The sequence below is a fragment of the Pinus tabuliformis genome, chromosome J, assembly GCF_031772625.1.
Source record: "Pinus tabuliformis cultivar Carrire ecotype Pingquan chromosome J, CPIR1, whole genome shotgun sequence".
Taxonomy (NCBI): Eukaryota; Viridiplantae; Streptophyta; class Pinopsida; order Pinales; family Pinaceae; genus Pinus; species Pinus tabuliformis.
Window position 1 is genome coordinate 1,425,818,469 of NC_142295.1, and position 24,546 is coordinate 1,425,843,014.

General features: G+C 33.8%; 1 protein-coding gene across 1 annotated transcript; it reads right to left on the reverse strand.

The window, feature by feature from the left end:
- Positions 1-2,147: 2,147 nt before the first annotated feature.
- Positions 2,148-8,177, reverse strand: LOC149232701 (serine carboxypeptidase-like 35). The gene is made up of 10 exons (XM_089381978.1): positions 7,904-8,177; positions 7,664-7,771; positions 5,210-5,305; positions 5,002-5,094; positions 3,759-3,847; positions 3,379-3,618; positions 3,108-3,244; positions 2,802-2,897; positions 2,437-2,542; positions 2,148-2,343 (listed from the first exon to the last, which is right to left on the reverse strand). Exons 1-10 carry the CDS (start codon positions 8,175-8,177, stop codon positions 2,191-2,193), a joined length of 1,392 nt encoding a protein of 463 aa, XP_089238104.1. The 3' UTR covers positions 2,148-2,190.
- Between the last annotated feature and the right edge of the window lie 16,369 nt (positions 8,178-24,546).

A 24,546-nucleotide genomic window follows, 5' to 3' on the forward strand; every position in this document is an offset into this window, starting at 1 on the left:
CCACATGACTTATAGAGCTATAAGATTTCATATGTGTCGTTTTACATATGGAATGGTCTTGTTTCAAAAAAAATTGGTTACCCTTGCCAAAAGTGGGATAACAACTCCAAAATAAAATAGTACATAAAGTGAGACATACTTAGCTATAGTACCTCTTAATCCATAAAAATCTTGTTGGTACAAACACAATTTTTCCAACTCTATGTTATCATAACACAACTCCATCAATAACACTAGGTCCCACAGACTATTTTCTCATGAGCTACCAAGCCACTTCTTTTATAATCCATTTAAAGCATCATGTTCCCAAGATTTCAAATTTGGTGGTGAATATACAAGTATTCAAAACAAGGTAAAAGTGAGAGTTACCCATATACCCATGTTAACTTTTGAGGTTATATCACAAGTCTTTTCCTATTTCTCAAGCTCAGCGGGCATTAGGAATAGATAGTCAGCTTCATTGGGACATGAACCTTTCTCAAATTTCCACTTGTAATAGGTTAGATAATACAAAAAACTAATAAACCTATAACATCATCATTATAATAGTTATAAGTCATCTCGTACATCTATACATCATAACAAAACATGCAGATATGGTAAACATATATCTTAACAACACATCCAACATGTACGTATATCATAAAAAAAATCTCCAACATTAATATAAATAATAACAAAGCATTCCTTTTATATATATACATATATATATAAATAAAAAATAAAAAAAGTCCAACATTAACTAATCATATACATATAATCCTAATTCATATGGCAATAAATATTTATCTAACAAAACATCAACCATCAATATCTACAACATCAAACGCATTAACACTTGTTAGCCAATAAATATATACTATTACTAAAATTACATAACTACTATTAAAAACATTTAATGTTAATTACTGATGCAACATTGGAGGTATTTTTGGCTCCAATCCTTTGTAGCTGTGTAGATCTATCAACATATTAAGGATTAATCGCATAATAAACTAGAAATAATATATATATATAAAGCAGGCCAGGGATTACCTCCAGAATTATAAAACACAGTCTAACGAAAGAGTATTCAACCCAAGGAAATAGATCACTGGTTATGATAGTCGAATTCTAGACAGCCAATAACGAAGGGAAGATGAACCATCATCCAGAGAGATCATACTCAATAACCGTTGGCAAAAAATACTGAGTAAATGATACATGAAAGAGTCCATCACAATCAACTAGAACCCTACTTCCTGAATATCTGTGATGCAATAAGGGAGTGTTCCAATATATTATAAAATCCAATCGTCCTGATCAGCGAATATCTGTGATGCAATAAGGGAGTGTTCCAATATATTATAAAATCCAATCGTCCTGATCAGCGAAAAGTTTCAGCTTTATCTGACTTCATGATTAAAAACTTTGTATACTCCAAGAATGCATATTTACAATAATTCTACTTTGCAAAAACATAAGCAAAAGAACGAAAACAAACTCTGAAAAAAAAATAAGTAAAGGAGGGAATTTTCATTATAACATGATTTTAAGACCGGTATAAAATTATTTTAAATATGAATTTCATATAAGTTATTTTAAATTATTTTAAATATGAATTTAATATAATTTATTTTAAATATGGATTTAATATGAGTTGAGTATATATTATTTAAATATTTTATATTGTTAATTTTTTTAGATTTTTAAAATTTTGTATTTTGTTTTATATAAGTAAAATTTTAATTTTGATAATGAATGTACTGCCTATAGAATAAGTCTCTCACGAAAAAGTCTCCGCTCAATAATGTTAATAAACCTTTAGTCTCAATGATATTAATAATTTTTACAAACAAATAGATAAGAATTTAGGGACCAAATACCATTGTCCACCACTGGGATATATCAATAAGATTCCTACTTGCAATGAAAGAAATTTACCAGCAGATCTCAATTTATGATTGAATCCATACACCCTTTGACAAAGTAAACAGATCTCAATTTATCATTGAATCCATAGACCCTTTGACTATGTAAATGTGTAATACTTTATTTCGAGTTCAAACTTTGCATGTAATTAGGCAACACAGATGCTATAGATTTGACAAATAATAGTTATGCTGCATTCCATATCTGTTTTATTAATAGATATAAGGAGAACTTGCAACCAGAGAATTAGAAGCAAACCCATCCTGTGGGTTTGGCTATTTATGGTTCACTTGATTTGGGTAGAGGCGAATCACTGAGGAAATGCTTGAACACTCCGAGAGCAGGTTTAGGAGTGAACATTGGCACCTGATGTCCTGCTCCTCGGACCGTGAGAAACGTAAGCCCCTCATAACCAATGGTCCATCCTCCCACCTGTGATCAGTCATCTTAACCACAGTTAAAAGCCGTGCAAGATATATTGCAGGCAAATTAGAGTTTCGCAGAAAGGTAGGGCCTTGCATTTACCTGCTGGCTGTTATACCAAACACTCCATTCATCTTTTATGGTAAGCCCAAGGGCATTTAAGCTGTACCGTGTTGAAGTTACAGGAACACACCCGTCGGTGTCACCACTGCAAAAGATTCATTCAATTCGAGTTATAAACCAGTTGTCCTAATCTAGGGTTAAGAAAAAGTCATTTTAGTTTATTATATATTTTAATATAAATTTTAATTGTTCTTTTTCTCTATTAAAAAATAAAATGTGTGAAGATCTAATCCTAGTAATGGAATTTCTATTTCAGACAGAATTTATTTCGCTGACCATTTTAGAAAATCTCTTTTACCAGTTAATTTTAGAAATGCTTAAAATACAGAAAGTTTAATAAATACCTATACACCCATATTCTTAAACCAGCCTTGATAAGCTTCCGGAAAATAGGCAGAATAGAGGAAGCAGAGTCATTCCAGTTTTGGAAAACTACGTCACTGTATATGTATGAAGAAAATTCCATTAGAATGAAAGTTATAATGATGATAATAATAATAACAAGTATATGAATAACACTAGCATATAAAGTAATTACTGTTTAATATTAGATTTATATAATATAATTATATCGTTTTTGAAAATATAGTGTATTACTCTATTTATATATTTACAATTGTTTTTATTAGAAACGACAATTCTATTGTTACCTGCAGAGTGCCCACGGGTAAGGAATTTGGGTTGTATTTGCATGCAACGCTTTCTGGACATCAGCTCTGTTGAAATATACGCCTACATATACTTCGTCGCAGGGATCATAACCATAACGTAACTTAGGCCACAGCGCCTACGTTGAAGAAAATCACCATGCATGCATGCATATAATTAGAGGAGAAGTGACAATGAATTAAGTGAAGCATGAACAATGAAGGACCTTCATCCTTACCACAGAAATGTAATGAAAAGCCGTGTGTTACGTACATGTTTTGGAAGGAAATTTGAGGATTGCTGCTGCAAACAGACAGGCGTGTACAAATTGTAAATACTGATATCGGCGTACGCTGCAGACAATCCATTACCGCACAATGTTTGGTTGCCTGTCTTTGAATTGCACGAGTTTTTTAGGCTGTGGTACTCTTCGTCTGCAATAACTGCGTGACTCCATGCATAGTCTACCATACCATTGGTGTCGTGATCATTATCTATCACTGCATTTCCTACCTTCAATACCGAGTTACAGTAAATTTTGATCAGATAATTTGTTAAAGAGACCGATCGCGAAGAAAAACAACGTTGAAATGATTATGAAATATCAAACATGCTGATATAATTATGTAAAGTAAAAAAGCTAAGATGTTTACCATGAAGCCTTTGAGATTAATGACGTTGTCCTTGTTTGTGCCGTTGTTGCGATCAAATATCACCTCTGCAAGCTGCGGGACAAAATGTCCTGATACAGAATCACAATGTCAGAAAATCCATCTTATTAGCTAACTTTCAAACTCATCATGTAATTGTTATATTCAATATTTATATACTTGGAACTCTTTTCAAATAAATTAAACTTAGAGATCATTGATGCTCTTTGCATTTGGAGATATGTATGGTAATGCTGAAGATATTTTAGCAAAATTAAAAAAATCAAAATTATTGTGTATTTATATATGGGATTTTTCTATTTAATAGTATGGAAATTTAGGTTCATGAATGACATCTCTTAAATTTATCTGGCTCTTAACTCTTTTATCATGGCTTTGTAGCTATAGGTTAATTTTTTTTTTTAAATAATTTTATACAACTTGCTTAAAATGAAGCTAATCATAATAGTCTTATAATTGGAAAGAATTCTTTAATCTCTACCTTTAAACATAGGCACACTGAGAAGTTGCATCCACTACTTAGAGAAGTCTTGCTTCAATGGGAAATTGAAGAGGTTGTACATGTAAAGGGTGAGGAAAACTCTCTCATCCTTCTCTTTCCCATTAGATAGCTACATAAACTCCAAATGAATATCTTCTAGCTAAATATACCATCCTCTATAAAGACATTCAAATTAGTATGGTTAGAATTAGGCACTTCATATAAGTTTTTGACATAGGGATTACAGTTCTGGAAAGAAATTAGAATATTTTCTTTAATTTTAAGAATTGCAATTTTACTATAAAACTTTTTAAAATTTAAAATTAACTGCTCTTACTATTTATATAATATTTTTTCTTTTCTTTTTAATAATTTTTTAATAATTTTACTTTATTAAAATTTAAATATATATTTAAAAAGTCCCTCAATGTTTTTCTAACCATTTCACAATTATTATTATGATATGTACAGGATTGATAATTTGATATAATACATTGATGGAGAACTTGATAACAATTTTCAATATTATATTTATAAGTTAAAAAAATACATTAAACATTTTGTAAATATTCTATTAAATTATTTTCATGATAATTAATTTAAAAATATTAAAAAATAATTTAAAAAAATACTTATTAAATAATTAAATTTTTAAATATTAATTATTTTTATAAATAAAAAATCTATATTAACGCATTAAAATATAAATATATATAAATTTATAATTCAAATTCTCCAAATTACCTCCGTAACTCTCTCCTGTGATGTAAAACTCTCGAGACTTGTACGCTGGAAACCTTTCCAACCAATTTAGCAAAAACACGTAATTGTCCTGCGCTGCAAGTTCAATTCGACTACACCTTTATTCAACGCTTATACACGTACTATGCTTAACACCTACGACTCAAAATCTTCATGTGAAATGAAAGCAGCATGAACGCTCAAATGTTACCTGTAATTGTGTCCCCGAGATTCTTCAATTCGGAGGATGTATTTGTATACGAAAAGCCAACTCCAACAGGTGACTCCAAGAATAACATGTTTGCCTCTGAAGAATACCATATCCAAAAACGTGTAAGGCGTTCGATCAATTCACACGTCTCGCATTTAAATATGTTCTTTTGATTTTTATATTTGAATGTATCAAAGTGTTTGCAAACTTTAAGGTTAGAGTGTATCAGAGTTTAAGTTCATATTGATTATTATTTAGAGAAAATTGGATTATAAAAATAATTTACTTGTGAATGATAATGGAAAGACTTTAGAAAAATATTTCTAAATATTCTTTTATAATTAAATGAAGACGAACTTTAAAAATAATAACAAAACTCTAAACTAATCGTGAATCATTTTAAAATCATATTCTAAAACCAGAAAACTGTTTCAACATAGGAATAATAACAACTAGATATCAAATAAGCCTTCCTTCGATTCATTTTAAAATCATGTTTTAAAACCAAAAAAATTATTTCCGCGCAGCAATAGTAGCCACCAGATATCAAATAACCTTCCGTTCTCGTAATACTTGCATCTGCGCTTTAGATAGAAAGTTCATATGCTAAAACCCAGTTACAATGTAACCATTTTAGAAAATTATCTCAAAGTTATTATCTCAATAAGGTCTTTAATCAATTTTGGAATTAATGATTTTCAAAATAATAATATTCATAATAAAATATAAAATTTATAATAAAATAAAACTTCCAAAATAAAGTAAAAGAAAATTTAATTATTTAAATTTTTTATAATAAAGTTTCAGGTAATAAAGCTATAAAGAAATATATATTGTGAATAGTGATAAAAAACTTATTATATATAATTAAAACTAAAATTAATAATCAATTATAGGAAAAAAATATAATTATATTAAAATTATTTATTAATTATTAAAATTTAAGTAAAATTAAGATAGATGGATCTTAACTTCATATTTTTGTATAAGAAGAAATTTGATTCTTTAAAATCTACAATTTTCAAAAAAGGTTAACTTAAAAATTTTGATTTTTTTTATATCTAATAAATTTAAATTTTATATCTATATATATATATATATATATACGCGCTTAAGTAATGAAATTATATATGTATGAATAATATTGAAGTATGTTATTGGTTATTAATATATTTTTAAATATCATGTTTCAATTTTATATTTAGCACAAAAGGAATTACACAATTTCTTCATATCTTGTCTTTTATTGTAATAAATTAATATAGTTATCTCTTAATTGCACATATATTAGTAATATGATGAATTAAAAGTGATAAAATATATGAAGATGCAATCATTTCTTATATTTATATTTAGCACTCTAAAAAGGGTTTCAATGTCTAAAAAATTGATTTCCCTCTAGACATGATAGATTCAAAATTAGAAGAAAACTACACTACCTGTTATATATATATATATAAGGAGCCTTGGGAGTAGACCACCGCCGAGTCTCACTCTTAAGCTCATGAGAGTTAGTTCTTAGTCATAATGATGTTCATTTTCTTCTTAGTGCTAGTCAAGAGAGAGATAATTCTGGCTATAAGGGTGGGGTTGATCACCTCCTTATAGTACCTTAGCTTCCTTTTACCTTAGGCTCCTTAGCATCCCACATCTTGTCCTTAAAACTAGAGGTAATAGTGTCTTTGATATTGTCCTTGCTTCCCATGATGATCTCCTCTGTAATCCCCCAAAGGTTGAGTGAAGACAACAACGCTTGAGGCCGACATGGGGGTTTTGACTAAAGTTAGAAGCAATTTTTGGGAGCCTCTTGGATTCCATATTGTGAAGTTTTTTCTTATACATCACTTTGATCAAAAAGGTAAGATAGGGAATATTCTCCTTGATCTTGGGTTATAAATTACTAATTGCTTTTGGATAATGTTTATCTTTCTCCATCACTCCCTAAATATACTTCACCTGCAAACTTTATATCTTTATTTTATATATATATATATAATCTTGAATAATTTATATATAATTAAATATTGAAATTTTTATTTATTTATTTTTATATAATATAAAAAACAAGTATCTTCACATATCTAAAACCTTAATAGAAGTAATATCCTAATAAATACACACCATCAAACCATCTTTTATATGTTTTGTAAGAAAAATAAAGTTTATATCAAATATTAACCATCATCTTCATTTCCATACAAAAGTCATTAAAAATAAAATAAAAAAATCTTCGCAAAATAAAAATAAATAAAATAAAACAATAATATGGTTTGCTATGTGAAAAGTGAAAAGTATTACTATGCTGGGCTGCTGCACTTCTATAACAAAGTGTCATTCAGAAAATGCTTGGAAGCACACATGTAAGTTATAACCAGCATTCTGGTCAGTAGCGTAAGGCCGAAAGTTAAGTCCCTGACCAGTACTCTAAGTAATTGGAAGAGAAGGATGAATAACCTTTATTCCAAGAATACTCGTTTAGGCGAAGCTGCGATGTATTCTTCTCTACCAAAAATGGCCCCAATTCCAGTGCCTCTCCGCCTCCGACTGATGAACAGCCTGGTCCTGAATTTCAATGTTATATATACAACACAGGCCGTTACTTCGTGACTATTCTTACTATGTTTCCATTAACACGCCAGGGAAAAATGCATGGTATATATATAATTATATATATGAAGAGAGTAAGTAATATACCTCCAGTGAGCCAGAGAACAAGAGGTTTTTGCGACGCGTTTTGAGTTGCTTCAAAGAACCAATAAAACAGAGCCCTGCCGCTCTCTTTGTTGACAGTCACATATCCCGCATAATGAGAGAAATCCACTGGCGGCTGCCCAGGAAGACGAACAATTCTATCGGCTTCTGCTTGCGTGAGTCTGCCATTATCCCCCGCACACTGCCAGAACAGCAATGCCAGAGCTAAAATGCATACCCATTGACGGGAAGACGAATAAGAAACGGCCAGCGCCATGACTGCACAACACACCAAAAAATGCAAGGCAGGTGGGAGTGATAAGGCATGGGAAGTGAGGCGTATTTATAAGGCAAGGGAAACGAGGCGTATTTATAACGCACGGGAAACCAGATCCCGGTACGTGGGTGACCGTGACAGCAACGTCAGATCCACATTGCCCACTCTTCGCCCGTGGAACTTTTACGAGTAGTTTCCCTTATCTGCCAATAGTGATCTTTTGCCTTCAATTTAGAGTTAATATAATTTATATACCATAAGTTTAATTTTGTCTTAAATATGCAAAGAATTTATATTTTTTCTTTTATATTTCCAGCATGGTAAATTGAGTTATATATATATATATATATATAAAATTGATATCAGAACGTTTTTCATTATAATTTATTTTAGTGTAGCTAGTTAGATGTTAAATATTAAATGAATTATTCATTTCTCTCTTGTTAGTTTAGGAGTATTACAATAATAAATTTAGTTTTTTTTATTATTTTATTGCTTTGAAAATGTTTTTGACTTTGTTTTCAAAATAAATTTGCAAAATAAATTTAAATCAATAATAGTTATTTTCAAGTTGAGGGTTGTGATAAGATTGTGTGAGAATGTTATTGTCAAGTTTAAAATCACTGAGGGAGGTTAGAAGAATTAAGCAAGGCTATTTCTAGTTCCCTACCTATTTTGTCATATACATTGATCAACTAGAAGAGTGTCAACAAGATGAAGGTTGTGTTGGTCCCACGCTCATTGGTATAGTCATAAGTCTTCTCCTTTATGTTGATGATATTGTTCTTTTGAGAAAACAATTTATGACCTTGGTAAGCAACTAAAAATCCTCCAGGATGTTTGTTCTAAGATGAATATGACTATTAGTATCAATAGAACAAAAATCATGATAATCTCAGATATGATAAAAACAACATGGAGGAGGTTCCTTCATGCAAATATTTTAGAATTATAATACATGAGAAGCTCAAGTGGAATTATAGCAATGAGAAAAAGGATAAATAGAAGATGGAAAACTCGTTATGGGCTTGAAAAATATTGTAGGTCAACATATCTTTCTATATAGGATATATATAAACTCCTATTATTTTATATGGATGTAAGGTTTGGAGTTGTACTATTCCCAAAGATTCATGGAGAAAAATAAAACATATCTAGAAGTATTTTATAACATACAATCCAAGATTAAAGGAATTACACCTTATCTTGTTCTCATTGAAGCAAGCCTTTCCCCCATCGAAAACATGTGTATGATTATGTATTTTATATATAAAAAGAAAGGTAAACTACATGAGAGAGAAGAGTTTTCCTAAAATTACTTCTAACTCTAGCTGAAATCACCACCTTTAGCACAAATAGACATCACATAAGAATGTCATTCTTTGCTACACCATTGGGAATAAATGAGGAGATTTTTAGATCATAAGATAATATTAAAAATATTATAACATAAGAATTAAGGAGAAATTGTGGGGGTAATAAAAGTTGGGAAAAAATTGAGTTAACTAACCTAAATCTCAAAAATAAGAAATAAGAAGAAAATAAACATTGCTAAAATAACAACAAATTTGCATGAATAAAAATACCTATCTCATAGATTATCCAACTTATACTAACGTTAAATCTAAATTTTGAAATATTTTCTCACTATTAGTCTTCTTATATTTTAAGACACTAAAACAAACAATCATGCAAGCTAGGTGATCCCATAACAGTGAAGTGTTGGTTTTTTTGGCCAACACGAATTATTTGAACAGGTCTATGGATTTGCTTGGGAATTTAAAAATCCCTTCTCATAAAAGGAAAGTGTTCAAATAAATAATTAAACAAAACATCAAAAAAAAAAACATTATTAAAACTATGTATTGGTTTTAAAATATTATATATTTTTTTTTTTCCACTGGAAAAATCAGTAATTTTCATTAAGATTATAAAATTACATAAAGTAGATGCCATTGGCATTGCTGTAATGTTCATAGTAACAAAACTTGTCCTGCTAATCAGGAGCTAATGATCAATTAACTAGACAATCTAGACTTTCCTATCTCCTGCCTTTCTTTTTCTCCACTTTCCGCCAACCTTCATTGTTGGGCGTGGTAGTTACAATAGTCATTTGAAGTTCGTTTGTGTCAGCCATGATTTCTTTTTCAGAATCTGATCCTGATGAAGAGTGTGCTCTCTTGCTGCTCCCGACTTCCTGTCCTGTGTTCTCAAATTGATGCTGTGGTTTGCTATTATTTGGATCTGTAGCATACTCAATCAGATTTTCATTTATCTGTGGGTATTGTGTGCTGCTTTCATTTTTGTTTTCTGAATTATTTTCTTCTTTTGCATCTTCTTGAGGTACACTGATGTCTTCCTTCTTCTGTTCCTCTTCTATGTCCTCTGTCCATGTGGCTGAAAACTGCCAGCCTTTTGGTTTTGAGGGCTGTCTTCTTTTCCTTTCTTTTTTATTCTGTGGGCAGGCACTCTGAAGATGTCCAGTTTGTCTGCATATACGGCATCGAAAGGCAGTGTTTTCATAATCGAGTGGCTGTATCCATTGCTTCCCATTGTGGAGTAAGTAGATGTGTTCCGGTAGTCCTTGACTGAGATCGACCTCCACACAGATCCTGGCGAAAGTGTAGATATCCTTTGACAGTCGATCGCTGTCTACTTTTAGGAATGTCCCCAAAGCGTTGCCAATGCCTTCTAGTACTTTATAGTGCCAAAAATGTATAGGTAGATTAAACAGTTTTACCCATACAGGCATTTTGGAGACCACCATGTTGTTGGGGTCGAATTCTGGAAACCAGGGTTTTACAAACAGGCCTGCATTGCCCCAGAACCATGGCCCTTCGTTTAATGCATATTCCTTGTCCTTTATGGTATCAAATTTGACAATGAAGAATCCCTTTGAGCATAAATGAATGTCACAGCTTTCTGTCCATATGGAGTAGATCCATTGTCGGAGAGCTTTTGGTTTGGGCCAGTATCCATTAAATCTGCAAACCACTGCTTTGGTTAGATAATCAGTGTGTATTTCGTTTACCTCTGGTATAGCAATAGTTAAGGCTGGATTATGTGTTGTCTGCTCCACAATGTAGGCCCCAGGTATTGTAGTTTGCTGCTCTGTTTTCGTTTGTGGTTCTACCTTCCCTTTTAGTGCATCTTTGAAGGATGCTGGTCCTTTTGAGCTTGTGCCGGAACAGCCTCCGCGTATCCTTGTGCTAAGGCATATTGTTGAGTTGTTTCCTATTCCATATTCTATTAGTTTGCGATCATCCTGCAATACTTTTCCTGAGTGAAGAAGAAGCTGTTTGCACGGAGTTATTCCAGTTCTTTCTTGTATCCTCTGTTTGAGGATGATTATCTCCTCCCCTTTTCCTATTCTGATACATAGTGTAATTCCTTCCATGGATCTGATGAAGATATTGATTTTTGTTTCTTCCTGCAACTCCTCTCTCTGTTCTCTGTTTCGGACTAAGTTCTGAATCTGTGATCCAGATCTATGTGGGGTTTCCTTGTTGTCTCTCAAGAGAAAGTGCTGTTTTGCGATCAGTTCTTTTTCAGCATTTCCTATTGTAGATCGCTGTGGATCTAGATCTAAGCTCTCGCCCCTTGATTGTTCATCAACCAAATTGATTGAGATCTGCCAGATAATGTCAGATCGGGCCGGATGCTGCCGGATCATTTTTCCAAAACCGCAGGCACTGCTTCCTTTCCCAGGCATACCCCTCGCTGGGAGAATCGCTGCTGTCCGGTACAGGTTGGGATCCAGCTGTTTTGATACAGGTGGCCATGCGTTTTGTATGATGATTCCCAGATCCGTCCTGAAAGATTTGTCCTGAACCCAGAAGCGGAATAGCAATCCCAATTTCTGTTTGTATAGATCCCAGTCTTGTGGCTGCTTTCCGTTGGTGGATCCGGACCAAGCCCGAAAGAAAAGGTACTCTGCGCATCCATTTACCAGGGCCCCATCCGTCTCTATCCCGTGTTGTTCTATGTGCTTAGCGGCGGCACAAAACAGATCTATTGTGCTCCTGTAGATCGCCTTCACCATCGCCTCCGTTCGATAGCGGATGAGATCCGGTCTGTTTGATGCGAGAATCCGATTGAATCGATCATGTATCGCATTGCCGTCTGCCCGGTACCCCTCCTTTGCTGCGCCGTGTTGATCTTTGTGATCGGCGGCGGCATCCGGGCCTTCAGATACCCTGTTCACCTGAGAAAATGCCATCGCCCGAACCCTAGTCTCGCAGTTCTCAGACCTCCGTTATTAGCTGATTTGATTAATTGGTTCGTTTTAAAATATTATATTATTAAAACTATGTATTGGTTTTAAAATATTATTTTTACACTTCTCTCAAACAATAAAAATAAAATGTTAAAAAATCATGAATAATTTTTTTTGAATATCCAATTTAATTTTAATAAAAGATAATTATAAAACAACTATTAATAAATCATTTCTTTTTAAATTTTAATAAATCCCTATGTAATTTAAATAAAAATAATTTTGTATTGATATTTCTTTAAATAAGATATACATATATCCGTTCTTAAAAAACAAAAACAAATCTGATCACAATAATACTTTTTTATTTTCGTAAAATTCAATCAACCTTAAACAACATTAAACATTGGGATTATACCGTGTAATTTAATCCGTGGATTCCCTTATTAAATTTATTTGACTTATTTGTAATTTAAAATATAATATAGTATTTTCATCCATTAAATTCTTTTTCCGTTCACGAAATAGTCATAAAATTAAACATTACTGTATAATTTAATCCGTGGATTCCCTTATTAAATTTATTTGACCTATTTGAAATTTTGAATATAATCTAGTATTTTCATTCTTTAAATTCTTTTTCCGTTCACGAAATAGTCATATTAGGTAATAGTCATAAAAGTTTGATAAGAGTGAAATGTTTCGACAAATTTATTAGAGGAATTGATTGGATGGTTAAAAATGTTTGGAATTTTGATAAAAAAAATTTAGCTATAGAAGGAGTGTTTAAATCATGTTTTCGTTAGTGCAAATAGACCTAACACCATTAAAAATTTAGAGGACACCCAAAATTTTAAAATTTGACTGTACACGGGCACTGATCCCAAGAGGTGGGAAACCCTTTCCAATTGTTCCTGCACTCCTCGGAGCTTTGGAATTGTATGGAAACATGGGAAACCCTTTCCAATTGTTCCTGCACTCCTGGGAGCTTTGGAATTGTATGGAAACATTCCCTTTTCACCCGAGCTGCAATGAGAGCTTGGGAAAGCTTTGGGAGCTTTGAAGACTATTTTTTTTTTAGTTCCAACATTCCATGGGGTTGGGGAATACAAAGCTTGTAGAGAAATATGTTGAACTGCCCACAAAACATGAGCCTATGTTGAAACCTTCATAGGAAGAAAGGCCAAAGACATCCTTAACACCGATATCCTTAATTGAGAGACTGGAGCAATATCTTGATGGGTTAAGGAAGCTTATGGCACCTCGACGTAAGGGCAATATCTGGGATGTCATGCTGATGAGTATTTCTTTGGACCTTCACAGGGAGAAGGCCAAAGACATCCTTAACACCGATATCCTTAATTGAGAGACTGGAGCAATATCTTGATGGGTTAAGGAAGCTTATGGCACCTTGACATAAAGGCGATATGGGATGTCATGATGATGAGTATTTCTTTGGCTGTTTATGTAAATATATCCCAGAAGATTGTGTGTGCATATTGTATGTGGCAATCAATGCTTAAGCATTAAAGTTGCTTCACTTTTTCTCTTAAGAATAACTAGAGAAACATATAAATTGTTTCAAAAACTGATCATGTGTGAAAGCACTAATAATGAACTGGACATTTTAATATTTTATATATAAATATAAAAGAGAAAGACTCAAGGAGAAAGACACCCAAAGAATATGTTTATATATAAGAGAGATTATATATTTATTATTTATATATTTAAATTGATTTTAATATTTGAATATATTAATTCAATATTAATTTTAATTATTATATAAATTATATAATTAAAAATATATATGTTATATAATATCATTGTTTTCAATTATCTATTTCTTATAAATTTTGAGGAAATCTCTAACCATTTCCAACGCCCTATTCAAATTCTCATATTCTAAAAACTCATGCAACATAATTATCCCTATCAAAATTTATTAAAATATTATCAAAGTTCTAGAATCTATGATATTCCACGCATTTTGCCTCCTATTGCCTTTTCTTTATTAAGGCAAACTTGTTTGACCTAGAACCGCATTTTTCATGAAATTAAATTGAGTAATTTATTAACTCTTTTTTTTTAATGAAATTATCATATTATAGGTCCAGTCTATTTCGAATTCGGACAGATAAATTTGAATTATTTTGTTAACTTTCAACTTACGTTATTAATTTTGTTTAATAAGGCGTTAGTTAAAGGAGCGAATGCCACTAAGAATATTCGAGTATAATATCACGTAAGATGTATTCCAATATAAAACTTCGCGAATTATTCGGAATATTCGAGGATAATCATGATTACTTCAAATTTGTGTAAGAGAAACCACATACTCATCTTTCCTCATTTACATGTCCATTCCTCTCCATGACTCCCCATCCATTCATCTCATTTTGCAATCACTCTTTAATTCCTTGTTGTAACTTTAAAAACATTGTGTTCCATTCCAACACCTTCTAAACCCTTGTCCAAATAGCCTTGCGCAAATCCACATCTATGATTTTTCTTGCTTTGACCTCAAACTATCCCTCACCCTTGTCCATGAATTTTCACTTCATCCTCATCCTACAACATCTTCAATATGTGTCATTATTAACCTTTATATCATTCATTAGCTTACATCTCCACCCTCTTCTTTGTATCTTCACCACCCACCATTTCGCATTCAAAATTTCAACCTCACTCCTCATCATTCAACAACCAAGTTCACCACATGTACTCTTATTTTCCATACATCCCAATTTTGAATCTCATGGACAATTCTTCATGTGCTTAATGAGGTAGACAAAGAATGTTAGGTAAATTTAATTTTACTTAAACTCTTGACTTTAAATTGTCAATTGGAGTTCATAATCTTTAGATTTAGTTACCGGAGAATCCACAGTAAAAACCATTTTTCCATCAACGTTTCAAATCCCAACCGGGATCCATCATCAGGACCTTTTGAATGTTGATAGTAGAAGAGCTTAAATGAGGTATTTAAATAGTTATGAGGAGAGAAGGATGAGATGAATGTCGACTTTTTCAAATAATATTAATTTTGATTAATTACTGATGAGTTAATTTATTAATTTAAATATTAATACAATAGTAATAATATTATTAATTATAAATTAGGGTGTGAAATATTTATTAGTATTTAATGAATACTAATATTTAATATTAAATTTTAAATTATATTAATATTGATTACTAATTAATATATTAGAATTAATTAATCATATTAATAATTAAAAAATCAATATTAATAATTAATAATTAATAATTAATAATTAATAATTAATAATTAATAATTAATTAATAATAAATAATTAATATTGATAATTGATAATTAATATCAAGACATAATAATCGATATTAATAATTAAAATGGTAATCATAATAATTAATAATATTGATTAATTATTAATATTAATTAATATTAATCGATATTAATTAGTTAATTATTAATATAAATTATTAATTATTAATTAATAATTGAATATTCATAATTAATAATTAATGATTAATATCAAGAACAAATAATTAATATTTAAGTATGGGGGTTTACGCAGTGCATTATATTAGATATCATTTTGGGATTCAACTGCGTTAAGTAAGTTATTCACGTATGACCATTTCCATGAGAGGTAGTCTAATATAATGCACTGCGTAAACCCCCATACTTAAATTCAAAAAGAGTCAAGGGATCTCTACTTGAATGGTTCATGAGGCACAATACTTGCTAAGGTTTTGCAAATGGGGTAGCAAGCTAAGTGGGCTTGATTGTGGGGAAAACTCCACAATTAAGCGCGCTTGAGCCAGAGGAGTTCTGGGATGGGTGACCTCCTGGGAAGTCCTGGTTACCGGGTGCAAGCCCCGGAAGTGATGATTGATGCTATGTGATTCATTTCACTAGTTTCAATCCCACTTCTTCACCCCTGTGAGCATCACCCGATGCAATGAGTGCTAAGCGAACTATTCGAAAATCATGAGAAATTAGTCAGTTACGACTACCTCTCATGGAAATGGTCATACGTGAATGACTTACTTAACACAGTTGAATCCCAAAATGATATCTAAAATAATTAATATTATAATCATTATTGTAAATGTTGTAATTAAATACCTAATAATTATTATTATTATCATACTTAAATTATTATATTAATGCTACTAACTCCTAACAATTTTAGATTAGGAGAGGGATATCTACCCCTAGATTGTTATACCTGAGATGTATTGGTGATCTTAATTTCTCTAATTAAGGGAAGCCATCTTCCACTAATCTCAATACCATTGTCTCTGTTGAGATTATGTGGATGTTTGATAATTTCAAGAGCTTCTCTAATCTTTTGCTTATGATGTTGTTCTTCCCTTGCGACAATTGAGGCGTTTTCGAAGCAGACATGGTGCTTGGTTTTTGAGGAATGTTCTTCCAAGGCCGAAGTACGAGACCTTTCATTCCTAATATCAACTCCATGTTCCTTGAGTCTTGTCTGCAAGGAGTGACCTGTTTCACCAATATAACTTTTCCCACAAGAACAATTTATTTTATAGACTCCCTTAAGTTGATTTCTACCAATATTATCTTTGACAGACCTCATGCCTTGCCTAATAGTTCCAGGTTCTGAGAATTGTGTGATTATGTTTTTCTTCAGTATTTTAGCAATCTTATCAGTTACTCCTTGAATATAAGGTAGAAATACCCTACCATATTGAGGTTGGTCTAGAGCCTTAGGTTCATGATATAACACCCTTCCTTCAACTTTCTCTATTGCTATTTTAATTCTTTTTCTTTGTAGCATATACTCTTAAAGGTTGAAACTAAATGCTCCTTTTCTTCATTTAGATGCTCAGGGTCAGAGATTCAAAGAGCTATGATAGCAAGGGTGTTTAGAACACCAAACTTCTTGGCTGGGTGATGGTGGGAATCAGCATGGAGGTAGCTTTCTGTGTGGTTTGTCTTCCTGAAAACTTTATGCCCTAAAGAGCCATCCTCTTTCCTAGTGATGAGCACGTCTAAAAATGGGATGCTCATGTTTTCTTCTAGCTCCATAGTAAATTTTATTTCTGGAGAGATAGAAATTAGGTGAATAAAAAACTTGTCAAGCTCTGTTTTACCATGTGTCCATTTTATATTGGTATCATCTACGAATCGCTTCCACCAGGCTGGCTTCAAAGGGTATGATTCAAGGGCTTTCTTCTCAAAGTATTCCATGTATAAGTTGGCCACAATTGGCGAAAGGGGTGATCCCATTGCCACACCAGATGTCTGCTCATAATATATTCCCTGGAAGGTGAAAATAGTTGAACGCAAGTAGATTTGATTCATTCTTGCAGTTCCTGGTGGAAGCGATTCGTAGATGATACCCCTTTCGACAATTGTGGCCAACTTATACATGGAATACTTTGAGAAGAAAGCCCTTGAATCATACCCTTTGAAGCCAGCCTAGTGGAAGCGATTCGTAGATGATACCCCTTTCGCCAATCGTGGCCAACTTATACATGGAATACATTGAGAAGAAAGCCCTTGAATCATACCCATTGAATCCAATGTGGTGGAAGTGATTCATAGATGATACCCCTTTCGCCAATCGTGTCTATCTTATACATGGAATACTTTCAGAAGAAATCGCTTGAATCATACCCTTTGGAGCCAACCTAGTGGAAGTGATTCATAGATGATACCCCTTTCGCCGATCATGGCCAACTTATACATGGAATACTTTGAGAAGAAAGCCCTTGAATCATACCCTTGGAAGCCAGCCTGGTGGAAACGATTCGTAGACGATACCCCTTTCGCCAATTGTGGCGAACTTATACATGGAATACTTTGAGAAGAAAGCCCTTGAATCATACCCTTTGAAGCCAACCTGGTGGAAGCGTTTCGTAGATGATACCCCTTTCACCAATCATGGCCAACTTATACATGGAATACTTTGAGAAGAAAGTCCTTGAATCATACCCTTTGAAGCTAGCCTGGTGGAAGCGATTCGTAGATGATACCCCATTCTCCAATCGTGGCCAACTTATACATGGAATACTTTGAGAATAAAGCCCTTGAATCATAGCCTTTGAAGCCAGCCTTGTGGAAGCGATTCGTAGATGATACCCCTTTCGCCAATCATGGCCAGCTTATAAATGGAATACTTTGAGAAGAAAGCCCTTGAATCATACCCTATGAAGCTAGCCTTGTGGAAGTGATTCGTAGATGATACCCCTTTCGCTAATCGTGGCCGACTTATACATGGAATACCTTGAGAAGAAAGCCCTTGAATCATACCCTTTGAAGCCAACCTAGTGGAACCGATTCGTAGATGATACGCCTTTCACCAATCATGGCCAACTTATACATGGAATACTTTGAGAAGAAAGCCCTTGAATCATACCCTTTAAAGCCAGCCTGGTGGAAGCAATTCGTAGATGATACCCCTTTCACCAATCATGGCCAACTTATACATGGAATACTTTGAGAAGGAAGCCCTTGAATCATACCCTTTGAAGCCAACCTGGTAGAAGTGATTCGTAGATGATAACCATTTCGCCAATCGTGGCCAACTTGTTCATGGAATAATCTGAGAAGAAAGCCCTTGAATCATACCCTTTGAAGCCAGCCTGGTGGAAGTGATTCGTAGATGATACCCCTTTTGCCAATCGTGGCCAACTTATACATGGAATTCTTTGAGAAGAAAGCCCTTGAATCATACCCTTTGAAGCTAGCCTGGTGGAAGCGATTCGTAGATGATACCGCTTTTACCAATCGTGGCCAACTTATACATGGAATACTTTGAGAATAAAGCCCTTGAATCATACCCTTTGAAGCCAACCTAGTGGAAGTGATTCCTAGATGATACCCCTTTCGTCAATCGTGGCCAACTTATACATGGAATACTTTGAGAAGAAAGCCCTTGAATCATACCCTTTGAAGCTAGCCTGGTGGAAGCGATTCATAGATGATACCCCTTTCACCAATCGTGGCCAACTTATACATGGAACACTTTGAGAAGAAAGCCCTTGAATCATACCCTTTGAAGCCACCCTGGTGGAAGCAATTCGTAGATGATACCCCTTTCGCCAATCGTGGCCAACTTATACATGGAATACTTTGAGAAGAAAGCCCTTGAATCATACCCTTTGAAGCCAGCCTGGTGGAAGAGATTCGTAGATGATACCATTATAAAATGGACACATGGTAAAACATAGCTTGACAAGTTTTTTATTCACCTAAATTCCATCTCTCCAAAAATAAAATTTACCATGGAGCTAGAAGAAAATGTTGGGTCCCTATAATACTAGTGATTACCTCATTACTATTGTAGTTGTATCCCTTATTAATATTTTTGTGCCCCTATTGTCCCCATATTGTTATTACTATGCTCCATAGAATCCCTCTATTGTTATTTTTGTGGTTTTATATTATTATTGTTAGGTCGGTTAGGTTATATTTTGACTCCTTAGACTCCTATATATAGAAAGGAGGTTTTGTCATTTGAATCATCCAAGAATTGCTCATTTATGTAATGTAAAGGAGGTTGCGCCCTCGAAGAGGCTAAATTCTAAGGCGTGGATCTCTCTTTTCTATCTTATTGTGAGCTGGTTTCATAACATTTGGGATCAGAGCTTTGGATTCTAGGGTTTCGCTGCTCCAAACAAGTCATCATGGAATTTTCACTATAACTTTTTTTCTGCAACGTTTCAGAAGCTAAAAGAAAAACCCATTTGAGAAGAAATCGTGCTGAATCTTGGGTCCGAATTTCAGAGCTTTTCGTGCTATATTTGAGGAGATATGATCTGAGGAAGTTGGTATTTTTGCAGACTCCTGAATTACATTCCAAACAGGTGACCTGAGGAAAATCATCATAACTCTCTCTTTGAGCATCGGATTGAAATTTAGTAAGAAGGTACAGAAAGAGGATAGACTATAGTCTCTTTTATATCTTTTTCAGATCCAAAGGTTGAAACATTGACTCGTGGCACGTCGTACAAGTTCGCTCTACTGAACTAGTCTATAATTAGGTCATCTTGGGAGATTGTGCATAACTCTTGCTTGGAGAATCCAACTTGGATTAGACTGGTGGCATTGGAAAGAGGACACAGAGGGCTACTACAGATCGCAATTTCAGAACTGGATGATCCGAAATTGCAGAGATACATCAGATTCAATATCAAGCTTCTACAAAGTGAAAAAAGGTGTGTAGTTTTTTTAAAATTTTTGCATAAGCTTGGTTTGAAAAATTAGTTTGAATCGGTAATTGATGCCCCGAGGAAAGAAAATGAAAACACCTAGTAAGCAACCTGAAAGCTCTAGCATGACTTATGAAGAAGAGGAAGAAATGCAACATGATATATCAAAATTACGAGACCAAGTGCGACAAGTGTCACTTGCACAAAAAGCAATAGAATCTAAGATGGATGGTTTAAAGAAAGGCGTAGAAGCTAAGATGGATTGTTTAAAGAAAGGCGTAGAAGCTAAGATGGATGGCATGGAAGCTAAGATGAATGGCATGGATGCTAAAATTGATGGCATGGATGATAAGATGGAAGAATTGAAGATAAATATGAATAAGTTGCTACAAGAAATGGTCACTAATGGTGAAAGGGTAGTAAAGGAAACTCATGATGAGAACAAAAGAAATGTTAATCATGATTCCATAGACTCTAATGTTGGATCAAAGACCCACCATATTCCAAAATTCGATATGAGGAAGTTTGATGGCAAGGATCCCGCAACATGGATATTACAGATGGAGCCATTTTTCGATCTCAATAATGTGCAAAACACACAAAAGGTACGTATTGCAACTTTATATTTGGAACCAAATCAGTTTGTATGGTATCGATGGCTTTGCTCTCATAAACAAATTATCACTTGGGCAATTTTTACGGAAGAATTGATAGCACATTATGAGGATACAAAAAGCAACACCTTTTTTAGCCAATTGATAAGTCTCAAACAAAAGGGTTCAATAATGGAGCACATTGAGGAGTTCCAAAAATTGAACATAAGGGTAAAAAATATTCTAGAGGAGCATAGGATTGATGTGTTCATAGGGACTTTAAAGGATAATATCCAACATGATGTTCGCCTTTGGGAACCTGATTCATGAGAGAAGGCATTCAAATTAGCAAGAAAAATGGAAAGCAAAATTATGGAAACCAGGAAGCATACCACTCACAACTATAAAGATGGAAGTGTTGTTGCCCCTAGTCTTCCACAACCTATAAGGTTGACACCACAACAATTGGAAGAAAAAAGAGCAAAAGGGCTTTGTTACAGTTGTGATAGCAAATACACTAAAGGTCATAAGTGTGATGAGAAGAAATTATTCTACATAGATTGTGAAGAGGAAGAAGAAAAGGAGCAAGAAAGGTCAAAAGAAGAGGATATACTCCAGGAACAAAGCCTAGATAAAGAAGAAATGAATCCGACCATATCTTGTAATCCATTGGCAGGAATTACCACTCCTCAAACCATCAAGATAGAAGGACAAATCAAGAAGAAAAAGGTAATAGTGTTGATTGATTCAGGAAGTACCCACAATTTTATTCATTGTAAGGTAGCAAAAGAATTGAATTGCTTCTTATATCTAGCACCAGAGTGTCAAGTGATGGTTGCAAATGGAGGAACAATAAATTGCTTTGGAAAGTGCCATAATATCAAGCTATCCATGGGAGAATATGTATTGACTAGCCCAATGCTTTCCATTCCAATGGGAGGTGTTGATGTTGTACTAGGATTCTAATGGCTACAATCCTTGGGTACAATAGCTTTTAATTTTCAAGAACGTTTCATGAAGTTTTCTATGGAAGGAAAGGAAGTTGAATTAAGGAGTATTGTAGGGAAATCGGGAAAGATAATCAGCTCTAACGGTATGACAAAGCTTCTAAAAAAGGAACAAAGAGGTGTAATTGCACAATTATGTTCACTAGATGTTTCCACATTGGAATCATCTATTTCTCCGGATTCCAAAAAGTCTTGGACAATCATTCCAAGGTATTTGAGTCTCCCAAAGGTCTCCCACCTATTCGTGATCATGATCATGCTATTCATCTGATTCCAGGAAGTGTTCCTCCAAACATCAGGCCGTACAAATATCCCTATGCCCAAAAGAGTGAAATTGAACGTATGGTTGCAGAAATGCTAGAGGCTGGTATAATTCAACCGAGTCAAAGTTCTTTCTCTACTCCAGTAGTATTAGTGCACAAGAAGGATGGATCATGGCGCATGTGTCCGGATTATAGGGAGCTCAACAAGCTCACTATTAAAGATAAGTTTCCCATTCCTGTCATTGATGAATTACTGGATGAATTGCATGGATCAATTTACTTCACCAAGTTGGATCTTCGTTCAGGATATCATCAAATCAGAATGAAGACTGAAGACATTCCAAAAACAACATTTAGAACTCATGAGGGTCATTATGAATTTTTGGTCATGCCTTTTGGCCTTACCAATGCACCTTCAACATTTCAAGGTTTGATGAATTCCATTTTCAAACCATTCCTTAGAAAATTTGTGTTAGTATTTTTTGATGATATACTAATCTACAGCAAGTCTTGGGAGGATCATGTTGAACATGTTGACAGGGTGCTACAATTATTGGAGGAGAAACAATTATATGCAAAAAGATCCAAATGTTTTTCATGAAGGAGTTAACGTAGACCCTAGCAAAATTAAAGCCATTAAGGAATGGAAAATCCCCACATCCATAAAGCATCTGCGAGGATTTCGCGGGTTGACAGGGTATTATCGCAAGTTTGTTAAGAATTATGGGAGAATAGCAGCACCTCTAACAACATTATTGAAGAAAGATGCATTTTCATGGACTCCAGAAGCAACAAAGGCCTTCGAGCATCTTAAAGAGGCAATGTGCCAAGCACCGGTCTTAGCTACACCAGACTTCACAAAAACCTTTATTGTGGAATGTGATGCTTCAGGAAATGGAATTGGTGCTGTTTTAATGCAATATGAAAGACCCATTACTTTTGAAAGTCGTCCAATCAAGGGAAAGTTTTTACACAAAGCTATTTATGAGAAGCAAATGTTGGCAATACTCCATGCACTTAAGAAATGGCGACCCTACCTAATGGGAAAACACTTCATGGTAAAAATGGATCATGATAGCCTTAAATACTTTTTAGAACAAAGATTATCCTTTGAAGAGCAACAAAAGTGGGTCACAAAGATGTTGGGTTATGACTTTGAAATCATCTACAAAAAAGGGAAGCAAAATGTGGTGGCAGATGCACTCTCAAGAAAGGATGAGGATGTGGAAGAATTATTGTGCGCCATTTCTATTATCCAACCAGATTGGATAAACGAAGCAAGGGAGGAATGGAAGAATGAAGAAGAAGTGTGGGCACTTATTCGAAAGTTACAACAAGACTCTAGTACGTCTGATACATTTAGCTGGCAAAATGATTCGTTATGGTACAAATATCGCTTATACCTCTGTAAGAATTCACAGCTAAAACAAAAGATTCTTATGGAATTGCACACTTCTCCCTTAGGAGGCCACTCAAGATTTTTAAAAACTTACCATAGGGTTAAGAAGGAATTTTTTTGGGAGGGATATTCAAAAGTTTGTGGCAGAATGTTTGGTTTGCCAACAAAATAAAATTGAAACAATTAAGACACCGGGTCTATTACAACCTTTATCCATTCCAAGCCAACATTGGGAGGAGGTTTCAATGGATTTTATCACAGGTTTACCCAAGTCTGAGGGAAAGAGTGTCATCATGGTGGTAGTTGACAGACTTACCAAGTATGCACACTTTTGTGCATTATCACATCCATTTAAATCCAGTACAGTTTCTACTGCATTTATGGAACAATTCAAAAGCTACATGGAAACCCAAAGATTATTGTAAGTGACAGAGATCCCATTTTCACTGGAAATTTTTGGACAGAATTATTTTCTTGTCTTGGTACTCAGTTAGCTCATAGCTCATCTTATCATCCTCAATCTGATGGGCAAACTGAGATAGTAAACAAATGGAAGGATATATTCGTTGCTTTGTATCTGATAAACAGACACAATGGGTCAAATGGTTGCCTCTAGCTGAATGGTGGTATAACACTTCCTTCCATACAGCAACAAAAATGACCCCATTTATGGCACTTTATGGATATCAGCCACCCTCCATCACATCATATTTAAGAGA